The sequence below is a fragment of the Primulina tabacum genome, chromosome 14, assembly GCF_025594145.1.
Source record: "Primulina tabacum isolate GXHZ01 chromosome 14, ASM2559414v2, whole genome shotgun sequence".
Lineage (NCBI taxonomy): Eukaryota > Viridiplantae > Streptophyta > Magnoliopsida > Lamiales > Gesneriaceae > Primulina > Primulina tabacum.
This window is the reverse complement of record NC_134563.1, coordinates 24,124,620-24,141,751: the sequence shown is the minus strand read 5'-3', so window position 1 is coordinate 24,141,751 and position 17,132 is coordinate 24,124,620. Positions and strand designations below refer to the sequence as shown.

Sequence of the window (17,132 nt, the reverse complement as noted above, 5' to 3'; positions counted from 1 at the left end):
TCTGAGCAGAATCTACCAATGTATCAGTGTAGCAGTGTAACATGACCATATTCTCAAACCTAGCCAAGTGTTCTTCGGGATCTGCATTGCCATCATAATCTTTTACTTTGGCAAATTTGAAGTTCCCGGGAAGAGGCTCCCGGACAATAATATCAGCAAATGGACATCCTTTGGCGATTGCCCGGGAGGTGCTCCGGCTTTCCAATTGCCCTTCCAAGACCTTCATCTTTTGTCTTAGTTCCATCAATTCTTCCGCCACAGTTGGAGATTTGGACCCGGCGCTAGACTCCTCGTCCTCTCTTCTCGTCTCCTCCTCCTCCCTCAACTCCTGCTGCTCCTCCTGCTCATTCTCCTGTCCCCCTCCAGGTGGGGTAACTTGATGAGAAACCTCTTTCCTGGCCATGGCTTGCTTTACTGCCTCGGATACAATTCTGGCCAATTCCACCGGGGACATGGTAACAAGATTGGGTCCGATGGTACGAACACCACCTTGTCCAAAAGTCTGTGCACCATCTTCAGGAGCCTGAGAATTGTCTTGGTTAGTTCTTCTTGTTCGAGCCATATCAACGCCTTAATCTCAAGATTTCCCACAGACGGCGCCAATGATGTGATCTCGCTGAAATGGATGAGCCGGATAAAGGGTTCCAACGGATCAAACCAGTAATTTTTAGTGTTTGGGAGTTTGAGTGAAGATAATGGCTGTAACAACACCTGCAAACAAGAAAGGAACTCGTGAATGGGCGCCGGAGGAGTGTCTGGCGTAGCCACTCCGATGCTTAAGTTAGCAGGTTGAGGATGAACACACGAAAATATATGAGAGAATATATGTAAATGCTTGAGAGTTCAAGAATTCAGAATCATTAAATGAGAAGTATACCTGCTATTTATAGTAGAAAATGAGGTAGGTACCTCGATTCCAGTGCCACCTACTAAGTATGGCAAGGCGGTTGTCCATACTATAACTTCTGATGACTTCTAGAACACTCCAAACCCAAGTGGTTCTGACAGATTAGACGACATGTATCAATCATACCCGAGTGTGGTGCAATTCTCGAGGTGGCCCGGGTGGTAAGGTATCCGGGCATTTGTTTGAGGGCCCGGGCTATTGGACGATCACCCGGGAAGAGAAGAAGTGCCCGAGTCTTACGGAAAGTGCCCGTACTATTGGCTCTGATCTGGGCTATCCGAGTAATAAGCCGGGTTAATGATGACCTGGATCCTTATGGGGGTATCATGCATCTTCATTTCAGTAACTCATCAAATAAGAACTCCTAAGATAAGCGTGCTTGACTTGGTACAATTTTGGGATAGGTGACCTCCTGGGATGTTTCTTAGAGTGCGTATGAGTGATGACATAAGCATGTTGGAAAAACTCGTCTTGTTGTACAGTGAGGACAGTCGTCGAATCCGTAGGCATGTGGGCCCGGGGCCAAAGAGGACGGTGGGTGATCACCGTTGCCATGAGGTTGCACGGACAATGAGCGACTCCTGTCAGGCTTCTAGGCGACGAGAACATGAATGAACCGATCTTACACCGGAAGGAAAGGAATTCCAAAATTGTTCAGGTATACGACTGTGCATTTGAGAAAGGTTTAAAAGATTTGATATGTACTACTCCTATCAAGAAAGTGCATTTTCTTTTTCTTAACTCATCACGTCAGAATTCCAAAGTTAAACTTGCTTTACTTGAGACAATTTTAGGATGGGTGGCCCATTGGAATGTTTCCTAGAATGCGTTTGAATGAAGACATAAGCACGTTGGAAAGACTCATCTTGGTACAGTGAGAACAGTCGGTGAATCTGAGACGTTACATAATATCATAGTGAACCTCGAGATGTGGAATTGATTTGTTTCATAATGAAATTCTGAATTTCCTCTCAATGCAATTGATTTCAAAGTTTATACTTTGCAAACGAATTGAGGCTTTAAGATATGTGACAAATTCTTGAAAAGGATGAATCATGCTCCTCCAAATTTTGTATCCACTAAAACTGGTTTCTGTGCTGTCAATTTACATCAAAAGGTAGAAACAAATTTAGACTATCCAGCTTCCAAAAATGACTTCCGGGCCGAACAATCTTACCACGAGGGATGCAGACAAGGCTCGTGAACTGGTAAAGAGCAAGCTTCTTGCCCCATTACAGCAGAATTTCAATAATTACAAGGACCAGACTTGTGTAATTAAAGTTAATAATTGTGATCAGCACCTTGGCTCGTGCTTCATATGTAACATACTTGACGAGCCAAACATCATGGGCTGCAGCATGAATAGAAAAAAAACAAAAGGGTAAAATAGTAACAATCATTACTAACGGAGTAATAAATAAGATGAGTTCAGCCAATCTAATTATAACTTGAGATACTCCTTGATTGCATATGGTAAGGGCGAAAAAGGTGCAAGGAGCTCAACCGACGGCACACAACCATATGTCAATCCAAGTCAAATTAATAACAGTAGCTGTATTTCCTTCAGATAAACAAATGCATGTGAGAACTGTGTCTTGTCTACCTAGGGTATCAGAGAGAGATTTCAAGTTAAATCATTTCCCATCCTTGGCAAAGACGTCAAAGTTTGCCTACGGTGACACGCAAAAAGCAAGTACTACTAATTTATCGCTCCGAACATTTATTCATTTCACACTAACATCTATTCAATTCGATTTCATTTTAGAGATTTTATTTAAAAATTCAAAACTCTGTCCATCTGTTATATAGAAAAATTCTTTCAATTCTTAATCTTTAAATCTTCAAAATCCAAGGCCCCATCTCCCCTATGGTAAAAAGGGAAGTGATCTGAGACTTGGTCTCCTTGTATGTAGTTTTCAACAAGAGTTTCAAACAAATATTTAGGTTCTTAAAGTTTCCAACTGAAATCACCTTGTGATTAATAGGAAACATGTTATCCATTATGATATCCATACAGCATTCCACAATATTCTTTGCACAAATCTAAAGATACACGACACTTTTATATTAAAAAAGTGAACACACAGTCAATAACTGAAAATATTCTAGACAAAAAACAAGCCATACCTGAGCAGAACAAGGAAAAACACTACTTGCAAGTTCTTCATTTAATAACACAGGAAGAGGTGGCATTCGGCTCATAATCCCAGGCATGTTACTCATGCTATAAAAGTAAAAGAGCTCCACTAAATAAGACATGATGAAGTGCCAAAGTAATGTCCATAGATTAATAACCACAACATACTCATTCAATATTGTAGTGATGTTGTTCCGTGTATGAAAAAAGAGATTAAAGTTCTCCTGCAACTGATATTAGAAAGACAAGGTCAGAAGAGGCAAATGTATGCAAATATTATTAAGGAAAATTAGGTAAAGAAAGGGAAACCATTTGCAAAATAAGTAGAGATCAATGTCTATATCATGTTAAACAAGTTCGTCTAGTTATACCAAGTTTCTTACTCTGTATGATTCAAAAAGCTCAGAATTGGATTTGTCTACTTCTCCAACCGTCCGTGATCTGATTAACTTATTTAATTCGGGTTTACCCTCAGTCAACTAGAACCTCTCCTTCAATGTAGCTCAAATGACCGTGTTTTATCATATCATTCGTGTTGTAAATGGCGGTGGCGGTGGCAGTGGCGTGGCGGTAGGCTGTCACCGGTGGCGTGGCGGTCGGTGACAGCCTACCGACTCACCGCTTTGGAACTTCCTAGACGGTTGAATTTTATTTTCTTTTACTATTTTTTATAAATTATTATATATAATCATGCAATATATACATATAAATGATATTTATGCATAAATATTCTTCATACAATTTATACAAGGTACAAATAATATAAAATTAAATGATGTTCATGCGCAAATAAGCTTCATACAATATAACACAATTAAAATATTCTATAGCTAACCTAGTGGGCCGACGGAGGTGTGGGCGGTCTAAGGCGGAAGGAGGCAGGGTCTGTGGGATGGGTAACTGAGTTGGATATTGTGTTTTGAAGATAGAGTATATGATGTATTAACAATTAGAGCTTTTTAGATTTTGTTGAATTTTGACCGCCTCAATTACCCGCCTCGCCTGCCTTGACCGTCCCCTGCCCGCCTCTCCTATCCCAACTCAACTTCGACCGCCTACAAAACCGTCTAAGGCAAAGGCGGTGTGGTCGATGGCCGCACCCCATCCAGGCCGCCATTTAGAACAATGCTTGTCATTTAGTTTGATAAAATAATGAAACTAAAGCAATCAGCTTATTTCTTAGCATAGTTTAAATATCTTTGTGAGATCAACAAACACACATACCAAATTAAGGTGACATGTTCAATCTAAATTCTAATCTCACCATGTTGCATACTGAAAAGCACGGGCCAATCATTTCGTGTCGAAAGCAATATATTTTTTCTTCAGTAATAAAAGATGTTCAAAAATGATGTCAAGGTGCTTGATGTGGATCACCAACTCCTTTCTAGTATGGTCATTAGGGTACCTGCAGGGTGCAATTATAGGCAAAATCATAGTTGTTAAAAGGCAAGCGCCTCTCGCCTTCCCTCTGCGCTTAGGTATATACATAGGCGCAGCGGTTTACTAAAGCGAGACCAGGGGCATTGAAGGCGGGCTTAAGTGCACCTGAGTAGCGCCTGGGCTCACCTTTCAAGACGGGTCTCTAAAAGTTTTAAAAGAAAAAGAAAAATAGAAAAGAAAACTACCAAACCCTAGAAGAAAATAAGCACGCAAAGAAAAGTCTTCTAAAAAATATTTAACTGAGACTTTATTTACCAAAATATTGGAAAATTACATATATAGATAGAGTTATAAACTAGGCTAGAATCTAACTTGATTGATTGGACAAACTAGTGGAGAAAATCGCTACACTTAGGGAGCGTTTGGTACGCGTGATTAGGCGGGATTATTTTTTTTATCCTGCCTAGTCAGCTGTTTGGTACGCGTGATTATTTAACCAAGTCAATCCCTCCTATGAATGATTAGGTTATATTAGGTAGGTTAAAATAATACCTCCTCACCCCTAGGATTATTTATCCAACTCTTAATACCTCCTATTTTTCCAATTTTACCCTTCTTTTATATTCAAACTCACCACCACTTCCAGCAACCGACCGCCGCCGCCGCCACGACCACCGGCCGACCGCCGACGGACCGCCGGCGCCGACCATTTCCGGCGCCGGCCGATTTTCCCGGCCGGCGGTTTTCGGCCGACCATTTCCGGCCGGCCGGCCACCGCCGCGACTGTCGCCGTCGCCGCCGCCGCGTAGGGAAAGGGCAATTTTGTCTTTTCATCAAAAAATTCAAAATTATCCTACACTTAAAAATCTTACCAAACATAACATTATTTTACACCATATATTACAATCCTACCACAATCATTTTCTTTATCATTTACATACTAATCATTATTTTATCTTATCCTTCCAACCAAACGTAGCCTTACTATGGTAAGAAGGATAATAAAAGTAAGGAAAAAAATATGCTATATCAATAATCTAGATCAAAAAATTAAAAGTAAGGCGCATTTATATTTTTGCTTATCATAATTATTTCAATAATATTGTTTTGTAATAAAATAGTAGTAAATAAATATATTATTTTTAAAATTTAACAAGTGCGCCTTGTTTCGATAAGGCGCACTTCGCCTTATGCCTCAGGCTCCAGGTCCCCTTTGAGCCTTTAACAACTATGGGCACAATATATTTCACATTACACATGCACGGACTTCTCTCACCAACTTCAATATTTAAGTTCCTGTGGAATTTAATTTCTACACCTTTGAAGGTTAACATGGGAGTCAAATATTCAAGATCTTTCTTACTAAAGCAGACCATTCTGATTTGAAATCGGTTTATGGTATCCTGATCATTACAGAGATCTTGGTGTGACAAACTTTTGAGCCATGACATTGAATACACAGAAAATCATTTGCATAATTTGCAGCCATAATTTTATACATATACACTCTTGTTTCAAAAAATCCAAGTACTTTTTCAAGTTGAGGATTGATAAAATCTTCATCAAAGATGCAGAAATGCTCAATTTCAGTGGGCCAGCCTTTTGAGTTCAGATATATTTTGTATCTTCTCATACTATCAAGTGACCAATTTTTTTTGTGTATATTCTCGATCTCTCCGCACATACGAGAGGATAGCATGAAGTGATTCAAAAACACTTTTGAGCACAGTAACATTACTTGTTAAGGGATTTATTAAATGAAAATGTTAAAAGATTCATCTACAAGTTCGTAACCACAAATTTTGTTATAATCAGTTATATATATGTTCATACCTTTTCCGGTCTTTTATACGGGGTTTTAAATGTTATGTGTAAAATTACAATAAGAGGCAACAAATACCTAGGCCATTAGAATCAGACATACCTAAGCTCTTAAGATTACACGCTTCACAGAGTATTTTGGATGGGGATTTATTTATGTTTGTCAGATAGTTACAGCATTTTTATTCCCAACACGTGATAACAATATACAGGCATTTTATCCTGCAAGTCTTCGTGTTAATGTCTCTATCCTCTCTAGAATTCTTTTATTTATCTTATGCCAAAATGTTGTCTTTGGAATCTCATAAACTCCTGTCACCTAAGAAAGAAAAAATATGCCATACCTTCAAATGAAAAGGAAGAAATGTGTGTTCACATACATCTGAAAATAATACTACTATATTATCATGTTAATGCAATAATACTTAACAAATCAGAATCCATCAGAAACAATGTCCCCTAGAAATTCCTAAAGCAATTTAGAACAAGCTAGCTCTAGTTTCCTCCTGGAATTACCTTGAGAGCTGAAAGATTAGAAGAAATTTGACCAAAAGCTTGCTTGTTTTCTTCCAAAAGATGTCTGGCTATGCCACTCAGTGCTGAAAGACATATAGAATGAGTTCACAATAGTAATCCATTCCCCTAAAATCCCTTAAAATCAATAAAAAGGGCATCCGAATCAAGTCATCAACCCCTCTAGACACAAAAATTAACAAATGTGCGCAGTAGTGATTGTTAGGGAAAGAAGCAAAACAGAGGATTTGATTAATCCCAAAAGTTAGGCAGCCAAACCTTCTGAAAACATTAAATTATTTTGATTGTGATGGTTTGAAATGAAAGAACATGAAGCATCATTCACTGATGAAGCTGGCGACATACTATTCCTCAAAGATGAATCGATCAATTTATCCTGGAAAAATATGTTAAATTTTAGAGCAAGAGTTTTTTCCAAAACACGTGAATAGTTCTGAATTGTGGATATTCAATACACATAACAAAACAGCTATAAGCTTATTAACAAATATCCATACGCTTTTGCTGACCAGTTGACAAAACAAACAATGAATCATTAAAACTTCAAACGACAACTATATCTCATGATTGCTTACAGCAACTCAATCATCGGCATGGTTAGGTCAGAGAAGAATGAGATGCAGTACTAACTGAGGATAACGCTTGCCAAAACAACTAAAAGGTAAGGAAAAGTAGACAATTGATGAGAGACCTAGTATTTCAAGCATTGATGCTTCTCTCAATCAGTTATGTGCAAAACCAAATTTTTTTTTCCAACTGTAATGTTGCTAGTTCACAAACAATTTGACCTGATGAAGACCCAATCAAATCCTAGCAACAAACAAGATCCAGCTTGGATCAGACAAACACCCAACTCAAGTGCTACAACCACCTTGCACCCTGCTAAACCCCCAACTCCACCCCCTCAAAACTAAAAAAGGGGATATTACATCAAGTCGCCACTTCTCAGACAATCTCCACATTTTTTATATAAAAAAGGTTTATCAAGTCTAGGAGGATAAGATGTCCTTACCAATAGACAATTGCAATTACACAAATGAAACTCCAACAACATACATTGGTACAAAACTCTAGTCTTAAGCTAAGATAGAATGTCATAAAATGAATGATGAGCTCAATGTGATTCTTTTATTCATCCAACCGTGCCCATGATGCAACTGAATACTCAGGCAAACATTTGAAAATTTTCTTTCTGGGCTCTTTGAAAGCCTGTTTCTCAATGTAAGTTATACCTTCAATGAGTAAGTAATTGTAAGAATGACATTTTGATCAAATTTGAAAATTAAATGTTAAGTCCGAGGTAACAAAATAGGAAATATATGAATTTTTCATATTTTTAAGATTAAACAAAAAGATTCGCAAGTAATAGCTAATGCTACAACCAATCCATTAACTCGTAGAGCTTCCATAAAAAGCTACAGTAAGCAACTCTCTCCCCATCTCCTGCGTGCTTGCAAGTCGCCAGTAACACAGCTTCTACCAAATCTTGTCTCATATATCTATTCCTCGATCCAGCTTAAACCCTCAAAGACGATCACAGACAACAGACTAGGAAATTCAGAGGTATAATATAACCAGTATTCCTAAAGTTCATTACTGTATCTGTCATGATAGAGCCATAAGTTTCTACTGCTTCAGGCTGATATGAGGTCAAATATGAATGTCAACTTAAATCAGTGTTGGTTATAAAACAGTGTAACTTTTCAAGTACAACAGCCTTCAAAGATTCTAAAATCCGATTGAAATATTCAATAGCAGAGAAATTAATTAAATCTCAGAGTGGTCAGCTTCAATTTCAGATGTAATGGATAAACAATCATATAGTTTTAGGCAGCAATCATATAGTTTTAGTGGATAAACAATCATATAGTTTTAGGCAGCAGGAGATTGGCATAACTGAACATGCCAATTGACCACCACAGTTAAGAAGGTTCTGAGCAGCCCATGATGATTTTTTTCTTTATTACATAAGAGTGATGATTAATTTAATTAGATTAGAAAACAAACTGTGCTGATATTTATGAAATCACACCACAGCTCACCAATGTCAAAAACTGAGTTAGTTAACGTACTGTAGGCAAACCTACTAAAAAATTACCCTCTGATCCTTCACTTTCTTCAACAAGATCCGATCCTCATGTTTTCTTCGCTTGCTCTGACAAGACAATGAAAAACATTAAAAACACGGAGACAAACATTCTTCCAAATAAAATGAAACAGAATAGTAAATATTATTATTAGATGCAATCTCTACAAGAATTAAGAACTCACCATCATCCATCTACATCGAAGAGCAACATCGCGCACAGTTTTGTCGCGAAGAGAGGAGGCAATCTTAATATACATCAGAATATTGGGTTCATTGGCATACCTTCAAGCAGGAATCAACCATGTGAAAAAGGGTCAAGCTTTTGGAAACTAATAGCAAACAATTGGAATGCAAGATAAGCTCCAGATGTAAGATCTGGACAGGTTACACCACAACTCACATATTGGAAAGAAGTCTGCAAGACGTGGGAAGAAAATCAAGGCAGAAAATATACAATCACGCTAACTAAAAATTAATGAGAATTATGTGAGGTAACTAAAATGCGATGTTGTCATAGAAGAACTACCACGAATCCATAATCTAAAGAAATGGAGGAATACACGACAGAACAGAGTTGAATGACAGTGATAAAAGGTTTTATAGTGGCATAAAGAAAAGATATTGATTCCTTTGATCACTCAGATATAATCCTTTTAATAAACAGCAGCCAATTGCAGTAATGATCCATATTTGATTATCCTTTTTACACAGCCATCTAAAAGATTCCCAACTAGGATTTTAAAAAGTAAAATTTACAGGCACTGCAATTCCCATTTGTATTTGAGTAATAACAACTGATGCAAAAATCTCACAAAACAAATATTGCCAGAGTGACTTGCCTAAATGTCTACATGTATGCACAAGGCAACTAGATTGTAACGAATCCAGATTCCGAACCCCAGGAAAACTTGATTCCCAGTGAACCCCAGGAAAACTTGATTCCCAGTATGAAATATGTATGAGAATATAACATCTGAATTCTGGCAACAAATAAAAGCCTAATTCAGACAATGAAAATAGCACTCATGGATTGTAACCTACTTTAAGAGCAACTTATGCCATACAAAAACTACCATACTGGTTCAGAATGAAAAGTCCAAGCATACACAAAAGATATCAGACCAAAAGACCACATATCAGAAGTAAAAGCACCTCAAGTACACATTCCGAAATTGGAACAAACAGCTCGCGGTTCTATTCTACTTGCGTAGATAGATTAAGGACTCAATTATTTGGCTGTCCACTCATGTCTTGTTAGTTTGATCAATTGTTTTGATTCAATAATAATAGCCCTATGCTGGGAGGTTCTTCTCCGTGCTCTAGCAAAGTAGGCACATTCTTATATATTTTGAGCTCTATAATTGCAGAAAATAGTGGTACTCTAATAACCGAAAGGCAAATAAAATCAGTCATTTATAGTTCTCTCTCAAATCCTTTAGACCTATGTCTACATCCTCGATCTCTGTCTCCTCACAACATAAAGAAAGATTTAGCAGCTGTTTGTTTGTTAGACCATGAACAAGCATTACGAGCACATGGTACAACAAAATTTCCCGGATTTCACTTCAGCGAGCAGGAATACAATGACACGGTCAAAAAAAATTCAAGTAAATAAACAAACATGTAACGTTGTTTACTGATTTCCCACGATTAAGAAGAAAGTACCAACTTTTGAAGCCCTTCCTCCAGCTTGTACTGCTCACCAATGCCCCATTCAACAGCCAACCCCGTGTCGTGCTTCAACCCGGGAACCGAATCAAGCAGCAGCGTGGACGAACTCAAAGAATTGGGCGAACCCCCGGATGAGAAAACCATCCCTCCTTCCACAGCCCCATCATTCACAGCTAAATTCATATTCCCCCCAGGATTGCCATAGTAATTTCCCATAGAAAGCATTTCACATCCTCCCGAACCACTGCTGCTGCTGCTCATCGCACCGCTGGATTTAAAAATTGCTCCCTGCTGATGGTAATGTGGGTGGAACCCAGCGTTCAATTCAGATGTCATACTATCTATTGCTGCATAGATAGGTACAATCACTTAACATCCAGCACCAAAATTGCTTAATTTCTCGAAAGTCTGCTGCAAGAGGCTCCGGTTTATGAAATTCTTCGCATCACAGAGCGCATAAAGTTCATCTAATTGGTGAATAAATCAAGAGGAAATGGATAAATTGCTGGGAGATAAAGGCGGTGAGCAGTAGAAAGACAATCGGTTTTTTTGTGAAGTGAAAAATATGGAGTGGAGGAGGATGATGGTGCTGTTAGCTTTATAAAGTGGGAGAGATTTTTTTGTTTGTTTCTCATTTTTTTTTTTTTTAAAAAAAAGATATATTTTTCTCTTCATACATACATACATACGTATGTACACAGAACTAAATCAAATTTATTATTTCATAATGTATAGAAAATCTAAGGAATTTAATTGAGCTGGTTTTGGCTGCTTGTTATTTTAAAATATTTTAATAGGCAGAGTTTTTCAAGATATTTTTATCGAGATGAATGATATTTACACTCTAGAGAAAGTATATTACGAGAAGTTTGACCTAAAACAATCAAATACTAACTGCACATGTTAATTTGGGCAAAATTAGGTTACGCAAGGCTTCGCTTGGATACCTTTTAAACGGACTGATTGTTGGGGTGTTTCATTTCTAAAATCTTGACAATTTGTTTGTTTTCTTGGATCGTGTTAATCTGGTTGTGTGGGAACGACAAAAAAATAATGGAACACGGCATGATTTTATCTCTTCTATTTGAGAGCAAATTTCCCATCATCATTAAATAAGGTTTCACGTCTTTCTTTTGTCCTTCTGACAGCATTGGTCCATCTGTACTGCAAGTGATATAGGTGAATTTTACGTGTTTTCATATTATGTGATAGCTCATTGTGTTGCACATATCGTTTAGATTGCATGCATTTTGTGACATTTTGGCATATATTATGTTTTATTGTTGCTCATGTGTCTCGTAGGTGAAAATGCAGGAAATTCGTGAATAAACTGAAGAAAATTCATCAACTTGCAAGAGACCTCCACCCGGGCACACATTTATGTCCGCCCGCGCGCCTGCAAGGTGTGAGAAAAAAAGATTTTTGCGAAAGTCATCCGTCCAGGCGGAAACTTATGACTTCACGGGCGCGTCGATTAAAAAATTAAAACAAGATTTGCACAAGCCATCCGCCCGGGCGGAAACTTATGTCCGCCCGGGCGCGTTTGTAATTTTGGAAAGATTTCTTAGCCGATTTCTTCCCTTATTTATGGATATGGATGATATGGAAGGGATTTTGGGGGGACGAAGATTGATGGATCATTCAGCAGCCAAGGAGTCTAGAGAAGGAGAAAAGCTTGGAGCAATTGCTTGGGGTTGAAGATTTCAAGATTTCTGGACACCGTTCTTCGCATATCTCGTCTCGTCTAGTATTTATTATTTAGAATTTATCGTTTAAACATTGTGTTGTTTATTTTCACTATGAATTCGAGTAGCTAGTTGATAGGTGTGGTTTTTACGTGTTTTACTTCATTAGTTTGTGTGTGTTTGCATTGTGCATACGTACATTTCATGTACATTTTGTTCGTTTTAGAGTAAGCATATGCATTTGATCATTTCACACTTGTGCGTGGCAAATTTGCAGGTAAAATGACCGGAAAACCGAAATTGGAGCAAAGTGTGCTAGCCAAGAAAAAAACATACAGAAAGGCTGGCGCCCGAGCGGTTGAATATCACCGCTCGGGCGCGAGAGGTGATCCGCGCAGAAAATGTCCAGAAGGTGTGGCGCTCGGCCTTCCGAGAGAAAACATACAGAAAACTCGGCGCTTGGGCGGTAAAATTCTACCGCCCGAGCGCGACTGCCGCATTCCCCAAGCAATTTACAGAAGGTGTGGCGCTCGAGCGGTAATTATCTACCGCCCGAGCGCCACCTATTTTTGGAAAAAGTTCTTTTCCGATTTCTTACCTTATTCGTTGGATGTGGAGGATATGGAAGGGGATTTGGGCGTTTTTGAGTATTATTCAGACATTATTGGAGAGCCGCCACAAGCTTTGGAGAGGAATTCGCGCTTGGATTGAATATTCGACAATTTTCCGGGCATCGTTTTTGCGTTTTTCATCAAATCTAGTATTTCTACTCTAGTTTTTATCATTCAAACATTGTTTTGTTTATTTTAAATATGAATTCGAGTAGCTAATTTAAATATTTGTTGGGATTTAAGGGGATCTTACCCCAAACTTTGATTTAATTAATTTATATTTCGATTGTTGCATTATTCTTGATTGTGTTACTGTTTTTCATTGTATTGTTAGAGCGTAGCTAACTTTAACAACGTTTTGTATTGCGAGTGAGTTCGAGAGAATAGCTTGTGATAGGAACGAGCAACATAATCCGTGGATCTACAATTTACGTAGATATATGAAATTGGATACGCGCCGATAGTTATAGTCCTAATGGTCGAAAACTAGGGAATTTCATAGATCGAAATGCAATTCGCTCTTGATAAATAATTAAAGACATTTAATTACTTCAATGAGTAGAATTAGTTTGGCATAGCTCGAGAGAGTGTGTTTAATTGAATAGAAAATCCTGTCGGAAGCATACAATCACTATCGAACGAATTAATTAATTAACGAGGAGTAGATGAACCGATATTCCCAACAAATTCATTTCTCATTGAATTTTAAATCAACCATTCAGATAATATATCTCATCATTTAATTCCTGAATATTTTTACTTGCATGTTTATTTGATCATGGTAGTACTAAAACAACCAATCAATTTTCGTTACTAAGATTTAATAACTGAAAATAATAATTGTCAAATACAGTCTTCAATGGAACGATATTCGTACTCACGCACATTATACTATTACTTGACATCGTGCACTTGCGATTAATTTTTGAGCATACAAAATCATATATTTATTAAGGATTCCACAGTGCAAGTTTTGCTCGATCACTAATTTACAATATTTGTTGGGATTTAAGGGGATCCTACCCCGAACTTTGATGTAGTTAATTCACATGTTGATGTTGATTTATTCTTGCTTATACTACTGTCTTTCATTACAATTATTAAAGTGTAGCTAACTTTAATAATAATCTTATATTGCAAGTGAGTTCGATAGAATAGCTTGTGATAGGAACGGGTAGCATAGTCCGTGGATCTACAATTTACATAGACATATGAAATTGGATATGCGCCGATAGTCATAGTCCAGTAGGGAGAAAACTAGGGGATTTTATAGATCGATATGCGATTTACTCTTGATAAATAATTAAAAACATTTATTTACTTCACTGAGTAGAATTAATTTGGCATAGCTCGAGAGGGCGTGTTCAATTGAATAGGAAATCCTGTCGGAAGCATAGATCATTATCGAATGAATCAAGTAAATAACAGGGGTAGGTGAACCGAGATTCTCAACAAATTCCTTTCTCATTGAAATTTAATTAATTGGTCTAGATTCTTTATCTCATTGTTTAATTCGTGAATTTTATCTTTGCGTTTTTATTTAATTTTAGTAGTCATAAACAACAATTTAAATTTCGTTGCTAAAGATTTGATAACTGGAAATAAAATTGTAAAAGACAATCTCCAGTGGAACGATACTCGTACTCTCGTACATCATACTATAACTTGACTTCGTTCACTTGCGATTAATTTTCGAGCGTACAAAACCATATTTTTATTGAGCATTCCACAGTGTAAGTTTAGCTCGAACAAGTTTTTGGCGCCGTTGCCGGGGACTGTTAATTCACAATTTTATTTTTAGTTATTTTCTTTAGCATTGTTTTATTTTTCTTGAGCTAACACTCCTTATTTTATTCCAGATATCTTTTCCAGTGCATGCCAAAGTCACTTGACGTGGAGCTTGAGCAGTTTGACCCTGAAATTGAAAGAACTTTCCGCAGAAGAAGACAGCAGCAGAGACTGAAGGTACTGATGGAGAGGCACGAGCACGAGCCTGAGGAGGAACACCGTGAAGATAGACATGTTGAGATACCATGCCGCATTTCGATGCTAGAGTATTCCCAGCCTTCTTTGGATGGTGCACGCCCCAGCATTGTGAGGCCTATTGTGCGGGAAAACCACTTCGAATCAAGCCAGCTATAATTTAGATAATTCAGAATACAGTCCAGTTTGGAGGATCTGCAGTAGATGACCCAAACACGCACATAGCAGATTTTCTTGAAATTTGCGATACGTTTAAATTTAATGGAATTTCTGATGATGCTGTTAGGTTGCATTTATTTCTTTTCTCCTTACGTGACAAAGCTAAAGCATGGTTAAATTGTTTGCCTGTAGGTTCAATCACCACATGGGAGGACATGGCAAAGGCATTTCTCATTAAATACTTTCCTCCATCTAAGACCATGAAGTTGCGGGCAGATATCACCCCATTTGCTCAATTTGAACAAGAGTCTTTATATGAGGCATGGGAGCGTTTCAAAGATCTATTACAAAGATGCCCTCATCACGAACTGCCACTTGGGTTAGTCGTTCAAACCTTTTATTATGGCTTACTCACTCCTAATCGTACTATGATAGATGGTGCTGCTTGTGGGAACCTATTGAGAAAAACTGCTGAGTAAGGATACGAGTTATTGGAGGAGATGGTTGCTAGCAGCTATCATCCTCAATCTGAAAGAAACATCGAGCGGAGAAGTGCAGGAGTTCACCAGGTAACTGACCTTTCTGCTATTACTGCGCAACTTGATGTCTTGAACAGGAAATTGGACGGCTTGAATATGGGTGGCACGGCTATGCGTCTTCAAGAGATATTCTGTGATAAGTGTGGAGGTGAACACTTTGTAAAGGACTGTCAAGATGGCAATCCCTTCTATGTGCAAGAAGAGGCACCAGTGAATCAAGTGGGAGTCCAAAACCGTCCAAGGAATGATCCGTATTCGAACACATATAATCCTGGATGGAGGCAACATCCCAACTTCTCATGTGGTGGTCAAAACAGTCAGAATCGACCACAAAGAAGACAACCATATGTGAAACAACCGATGTATAGATCTGACTCTCCAAGAGAAGAAAAGTCCAATTTGGAGCAGATGATGCCTAAGTTCATCTCAGCCACCAAGTCTAGACTCCAAAACCAAGCTGCATCGATAAAGGGGCTAGAGATTCAAATTGGACAGTTAGCTAAGATGATAGCAAGTAGAGAGCCGGGCACCTTGCCAAGTAACACAGAGACCAATCCAAAAGAGCAAGTGAAGGCCATTGAGTTGAAGAGTGGGAAAATTTTAGAGTCCAAGGAAAAGGAAAGAAGTCAAGTACCGGATGAACAGACTGAGACATCCAAAGGTAAGTCTTCTAACTCTACACCAGCACCCACTGCACAATCAAAAATTGTTATACCTCCCATTTTCCCCGCAGCATTGAAAAAAGCAAAACTTGATGCGCAATTCGGTAAGTTTCTTGAGATATTTAAAAAATTTCATATCAGTATTTCTTTTGCCGATGCTTTGATGCAAATGCCTAGTTATGATAAATTTTTAAATGACATCTTAGCAAACAAGAGAAAATTGGAGGATCACATGACGGTAAATCTAATTTAAAATTGCTATGCTTTGGTGCAAAACAAAATCTCACTGAAACTTAAAGACCCAGGGAGTTTTTCTATTCCTTGCACCATTGGTGATGTTGTTTTTCATAAAGATTTGTGTGATCTTGGTGCGAATATCAATCTTATGCCTCTATCTGTATTCAGGATACTCGGATTAGGAGAGCCTAAGCCAACCAGGATGTCCTTGCAACTGGCAGACAGATCTGTCAAATACCTGCGAGGAGTCATAGAGGACGTCCTGGTAAATGTGGACAAATTTAAATTTCCTGCAGATTTTGTGGTGCTCGACATAGAGGAGGACATGGAGATGCCATTGATTTTGGGGAGACCATTCCTTGCGACTGGCAAGGCCCTGATTGATGTTCAAGAAGGGAAGTTGAGATTGAGAGTGGGCAAGGAAGAAATTACTTTTGACGTCTTTAATGCTCTTAAGAACACACTGCACACGGATGACTGTTAGAATTGATGTTGTGAATTCACTTGTGTGTAATTTTGTGCAGGATTCTATGAAGGACCCATTCGAAGCCACCCTCACAACTGAATTGAAGGAGGATGACTTGGACGAAGAGAAAGCTGAAATAGTGGCATACTTTAATTCCAACCATCCATGGAAAAAGCCAATGAGGATGAGACTGGAGGATTTGGGAGAGCGAAGAGATTTGACCCCGAGGAACCCTTCATCGGTGCGAC

General features: G+C 38.3%; 1 protein-coding gene and 1 non-coding gene across 5 annotated transcripts; both read right to left on the bottom strand.

Moving 5' to 3' along the window:
* Positions 1-1,861: 1,861 nt before the first annotated feature.
* Positions 1,862-11,162, bottom strand: LOC142524158 (uncharacterized). Of its 4 annotated transcripts, none has more exons than XM_075627961.1 (9): positions 10,541-11,160; positions 9,272-9,286; positions 9,054-9,153; positions 8,881-8,937; positions 7,041-7,158; positions 6,765-6,847; positions 3,213-3,274; positions 3,035-3,131; positions 1,862-2,258 (listed from the first exon to the last, which is right to left on the bottom strand). In XM_075627961.1, exons 1-9 carry the CDS (start codon positions 10,876-10,878, stop codon positions 2,202-2,204), a joined length of 927 nt encoding a protein of 308 aa, XP_075484076.1. In that variant the 5' UTR covers positions 10,879-11,160; the 3' UTR covers positions 1,862-2,201. The 4 variants fall into 4 exon arrangements, 3 of the variants coding, with proteins under 3 accessions (XP_075484076.1, XP_075484077.1, XP_075484078.1); XR_012814848.1 differs by lacking the exon at positions 1,862-2,258 and adding an exon at positions 4,309-4,452 and having other exon boundaries at positions 3,056-3,131; positions 10,541-11,162; XM_075627962.1 differs by lacking the exon at positions 9,272-9,286 and having other exon boundaries at positions 10,541-11,157.
* A 4,082-nt stretch (positions 11,163-15,244) lies between these two features.
* On the bottom strand, positions 15,245-15,350 carry LOC142525679 (small nucleolar RNA R71). The gene has a single exon (XR_012815130.1). It is a non-coding gene; the product is annotated as a small nucleolar RNA R71 (small nucleolar RNA).
* Between the last annotated feature and the right edge of the window lie 1,782 nt (positions 15,351-17,132).

Coding starts and splice junctions, on each gene's coding strand:
- LOC142524158 (XM_075627961.1), bottom strand. CDS start 10,878: ATGACATCTGAATTGAACGCTGGGTTCCACCCACATTACCATCAGCAG. Junction 6,848..7,040: donor TAATTTAATGTTTTCAGAAG/GTTTGGCTGCCT, acceptor TATGTCTTTCAG/CACTGAGTGGCATAGCCAGA. Junction 2,259..3,034: donor TTTTTCCTTGTTCTGCTCAG/GTATGGCTTGTT, acceptor TTCATGCTGCAG/CCCATGATGTTTGGCTCGTC.